Raw genomic sequence first — 4,846 nt, 5'->3', positions numbered from 1 at the left:
TCAATTGTGCTCAAGTTTTGATTTGTAGTTCTGCGTTATTGAACACTGGTTGTCGGCTCTGATGTAGAAGGAAGCAGACGTTTGATAAAGAAACTTTTATTATTTAATCTGCACGTTTATGAATGTAAACAAAGTGAATGTTTGTATTGATGGGTTATGTTTTCAAACATTTGAATTACATACATCAGATAATTTTGAGAAATTATTGACAAACCATGTATTTCAAGGTTTTACCCATGTTTGTTTAATGTTCATTTGTCCTTTCCTCTAGAACTGCAACAACTAGTGAAACCAGTACTACCTTTTGATAATCAAGTACATGTGTGAGGGTTTGCTGCTTTTCTGTTTTGTATCATTTAGTTTAGAAATGATTTGTAAACTGAATATCTTTGGATTTTGGACTGTTGTTTTGACAAAACAAGATATTTGAAAGCTCAAGCTCTGGAAACTGATAAACATTCTTCACATAGAAAAAAAACGATTACTTGAAAAACTAATCTGCAGATTAATCAATAATTGAAGATTGTTGCCCTAATTGTCATCGTGGATTAATCTGTGTACAAAATGTCAGGAAATATATAAAACCTGTAGATCAGCAGTTACCAGAGCTCAAAGCGACATCTTCAAATTATTTGTTTTGTCCGACCAAGAAAACAAAACCCAGAGATCCATTTGTAAAAGTGGAACCAGCTCATGTTTGCCATTTTGCTTGAAAAATGACTTTTACAATACACTGTCATAATCATTGCAAATTAATGTTGATCATCTAAACAATTCGACTTTTCAAATGTTCTCCCCTTCCCCATGTTGATTTCTCTTCCTGGTCATGGTCCTTCAGCAGCAGATGGAAACTCTTGACGTCTCATCTCCTCTTGAAAAGAAGCAGTTTTCGGTCCCACGTAGTGCTGCCGAAGCTCCGGATGAGCTCCATGCCACAGTGTCCCTCCAGGTGCTCCCTGGCCTGCTCCGCTACGTCCCCCCGGATCTTCAGGGTCTTGAAGTGGTCAAAGTCTGAGCGGCCCAGCTTCCTCAGCCGCCGGGCTGCAGAGCGGTAGCACTTCCAGGGCTGTGCCTCCAGCAGGAGGTGCTGGCTGACGGAGGCCAGGCGAGAGAGCAGCTGCAGCAGGCCGGCGTCTCCGTGGTTCAGGTGGACCCACATGGTGACCGCCAGGCACAGACATAGGTGGAAGTGGGAGCAGCCGTGCTGGTCGAGGTAATGCTGCAGCTGGTCGGTGTCTTTAGTGACGTCCAGGGGGATGAAGGAGATGCTGCCGGGCAGAGGGTTGTTCTGCTGAGCCCTCTGAATGAGGATCTCGTCCAGGTCAAAGCCCAGGAGATGAACCTTCCTCTCATCGGACTCCTCTTGGCACTCGGGCTCCTGGACCAGATGCTTGTAAAAGGCTACACTCAGTTCCTGTTATTCACAGGGAGAAAGAAAAGCGAGGACAGCTTTCACAACAAACAAATATACAGGTATATATTTGTGTTGTATTGACTGATTATTAACTTTAATTCAAAATTCTAAGATGTGTCTCGAAGATGTCATATGTCATGCTTGACTGCCATATGTATCATAGGCAAATGTGTACAGTACTTGCATCTTGCACTAAGTACTAGCAATTCTACAGTGTAAAAATACTCTGTTATAGTACAAGTAAAAACCCTGCATTCAAAATCTTACTTAAGTAAAAAAAAATACATGAGTTTTAGCATAACAATATACACAAAATACCAAATTATGCAGAATGGCCCATTTCAGAATAATATATCATTGGATTATAATTGGTGATGTGTAAAATGTGTCAGCATCACTAATGTTGCAGATGGGGCTAATTTCACCTACTTTATACACTGTCAGGTATCTTAAATTATGACGTATTAATATGTATTATTTGTTGATTATATTTTGTATTAATCTAAAGTAACGTTAACTAAAGCTGTCAAACAAATGTAGTGGATTCAAGTACCCTTTCCTATGAAATATTACATTAGTGGAGTAGAAGTACCTCACAATTGGTACACTGCTTGAGTAAATGTAGTGATATTTTATTCATAGCTAGTTATTTAACCGCTGAATGTGTATGCAATGAGTTATCACTGTATGTAATATTGTCGAAACGTGAGTAATTCATATCGAGGCTACTCCATCTTAAGCATTATTTAGTTGTTGAACGTCCCAGACTCACTCACCCCTGAATTACACCCAACGTCCAGGATCAGGGTGGCGTGATGGCCGTCGCTGTGACCTAAATCCTGGAGTAATGTGGCGGGAATGAGGCTCAGACGGTTTTCCGGAGGGTTAAAGGTGTAATAGTTTATAAAGTTGCCATAAGGAGCGGCTCCTGGGTCGTTTAGTTCGTCGTCGGCTACGCTACTTATCGAACATGTTGCCATTGTAAGTAACGTGTGCGCCACCAAAATACATCCGGGTGGGAAACACGGGCTGCAGTCTAAGAGGGACGACTGTGTTCCTGGTTAGTTTGTGGCGATCACACCAGCCTCTCTGTGTGGCTACATTTGCATAAAAAGAGAGCGCTTCAGTAGATGTTTGAATACCTCCATTCATTTGTGGCCGACGACGAAATCCGTTAACCGATTTGTGTTTGTACTGTAGTAACCGCGAAATAACCGCCACATAATGTTGCTAAAGTTCAATGGTTAGTTAGAGGTTTAGCGGTTAGTTTTTCCAGAGACAGTTCATATTTTTCACATATTGTATGAGACTTATTTAGATTTGTTTCAGAAACGTACTTGAGCCAGACACATTGTCAATGTCAAATTAACTGTGATGTAAGTGTAAACAATTGTAGATTATTATTGATACAAAAATGTTATGAAACAATATTCTGTGACTTTTTTATGATTTATGATGTTTTCTGACATACTATATACTATGACATTTGTATTTGTATGACATACTACACTGACATTTTCATGAAATTTGTATGACATACTATACCATAACTGTTCGTGACATACTATGACATTTAATGACATACTATAGTATGACCTTTTTATGAAAAATGTAAGTCACTATATTATGACTTTTTATTACATACGATACTATGACATTCTTATGGCATTTTTATGACACTATACTATGACTTTTTATTTTGACGACATACTATTCCGTGACATTTTAAGACAATTTTATGACATACTTTACAATGACATTTTTATAAAACATTTAAGACACACTATACTATGTTTTATATGACATACTATACTATGACATTTTAAGACAATTCTATGACATACTATTTTTTTTGGCATTTTTATTACATTTTCCTGACATACTACATATGACATTTTTATAGTCATAGAAAAGTGAAAGTATAGTATGTCATTAAAAGTCTTAAGAGTATACTATAGAAATGTAGTAAAATATGACATAGTATAGTAGGTCATTAAAAAAGATTTAATAAATTATTTCATAAAAATATAAAGAAGTCATAGTGTGGTATGTCATAGAAAGTCACAGCATAGTATGTAGAAAAATACTTCATATAACATTTCATAAATAGTGTAGTTAGTCATAAAAAAACTGTAATCACAGTAAAACAAATAATACACAGATACAATCAAAAACATGAGATATGAATAAGATTAATTCATTGAAATAATTACAACAAATACCACCGGGTTAGAAAAGCCTTAAAATAAAAGAGAGCTATACTGAAGTACTCCCGGTCAGTAGGTGTCGCTCTGCAACTTTGCTCGCAATTTTGTCAGAAGAGAAAAGTCCCCTCTGGGTTTCCGTACCTTACGAAAGGTTAGCTAGCTTATGTTTTAACTTCACGAGTCGGCGTGCTGACATTGAGGACAGCTACAACAACCTGTGCTTGTTATCGCTTCCTAAAATAAAAGGTAAGACCAGATATTTGCTCCAAGAGGAGACGTGAGTGGATACAATAGTGTGCTAACCTGTGTGCAGCTGACCGACTGCTAGCTCGCTGGTAGTGATAAAGACAACAGAGTACGTAACTTTGTACGGACATCAACGTTAAGTCAGACGTACCACACGGACTGTTGAATAGAGACTGTGAGAGACATTAGTGCGTTAACGAGCAGTGAACGATCTGCGACTGTGAATAACATCAGACTTACTAACGACAGTTACATAAAATGTTGAATGTTGAAACTGATTAAACTTTTTGGTGCTAATCCTAGAAATTAGAGCTTGTGAATCAAAGCACTCATCTCATTGATGCAACACTCGTGTAAAATCAAATGTAGCTATAAAACCACCTTGCACAGTGATCTGCAGCACACTAGTGTGGCAAAATCCCAAATTGTGCTGTGTTTTTGCTGCTGAACCTGCTCAGACTTCCTGTCCCTGGTCCCTGTAGGATCCTCACCATGGTGTCCGGAAAGCGCCTGGCTGACTTCGGCTATCGGACGTTTTCCGCCTCGATGATGCTGCTGACGGCCTACGGAGGCTACCTGTGTGCGATGCGAGGATACCGCTTCGTGCAGAAGCAGAAGCAGATGAAGCTGGCGGCAGAAAACCAGGACCCTGAAGTCATGAAAGACTGACGGGGGGGGAGGACTATTAGAGTTTTTGCACAGATGTGGACATTTCCCATTCCTCCATTGTTTTTTGTCCGTCGCTAAACAGTGAAGATGTTAATTCTTCTCAGGACATTTAAGTGAATTCATTGTGAGGGTGTGCCCACAGCCCACACAAGGAAAACTCCACCAGGCACATGAACAAATAACACATTGTTTGTGTCAGTGGCCTGCGTAAAATCCATGTTGTGAGAGTCTCAGGAGAGAAGATGGCTGTAATTGTTTGTATTATATTAAATGCCTTTAACCACACAAAGCAATGTGTCGTTTATAAACA

General features: G+C 39.0%; 2 protein-coding genes across 3 annotated transcripts; one reads left to right on the top strand and one right to left on the bottom strand.

Moving 5' to 3' along the window:
• Nucleotides 1-80: 80 nt before the first annotated feature.
• On the bottom strand, nt 81-2,429 carry bcdin3d (BCDIN3 domain containing). The gene is made up of 2 exons (XM_076097039.1): nt 2,191-2,429; nt 81-1,414 (listed from the first exon to the last, which is right to left on the bottom strand). Exons 1-2 carry the CDS (start codon nt 2,392-2,394, stop codon nt 863-865), a joined length of 756 nt encoding a protein of 251 aa, XP_075953154.1. The 5' UTR covers nt 2,395-2,429; the 3' UTR covers nt 81-862.
• Nucleotides 2,430-3,708: 1,279 nt separating this feature from the next.
• On the top strand, nt 3,709-4,825 carry cox14 (cytochrome c oxidase assembly factor COX14). 2 transcript variants are annotated; one of them, XM_076097043.1, is made up of 2 exons: nt 3,709-3,867; nt 4,350-4,825. In XM_076097043.1, exon 2 carries the CDS (start codon nt 4,360-4,362, stop codon nt 4,534-4,536), a length of 177 nt encoding a protein of 58 aa, XP_075953158.1. In that variant the 5' UTR covers nt 3,709-3,867; nt 4,350-4,359; the 3' UTR covers nt 4,537-4,825. The 2 variants fall into 2 exon arrangements, with proteins under 2 accessions (XP_075953158.1, XP_075953159.1); XM_076097044.1 differs by having other exon boundaries at nt 3,724-3,867; nt 4,326-4,825.
• Nucleotides 4,826-4,846: the final 21 nt, after the last annotated feature.

This window comes from Anarhichas minor, unplaced genomic scaffold (genome assembly GCF_050575085.1).
Source record: "Anarhichas minor isolate MPS153535 unplaced genomic scaffold, ASM5057508v1 ptg000023l, whole genome shotgun sequence".
Lineage (NCBI taxonomy): Eukaryota > Metazoa > Chordata > Actinopteri > Perciformes > Anarhichadidae > Anarhichas > Anarhichas minor.
This window is presented reverse-complemented; position numbering and strand designations above follow the sequence as displayed.

Excerpts from the sequence above, each read along its gene's own strand:
- bcdin3d (XM_076097039.1), bottom strand. The coding sequence starts at position 2,394 with ATGGCAACATGTTCGATAAGTAGCGTAGCCGACGACGAACTAAACGAC. Across the intron at positions 1,415-2,190 it reads ACGTTGGGTGTAATTCAGGG|GAACTGAGTGTAGCCTTTTA; the intron begins GTGAGTGAGTCT and ends TGTGAATAACAG.
- cox14 (XM_076097043.1), top strand. The coding sequence starts at position 4,360 with ATGGTGTCCGGAAAGCGCCTGGCTGACTTCGGCTATCGGACGTTTTCC.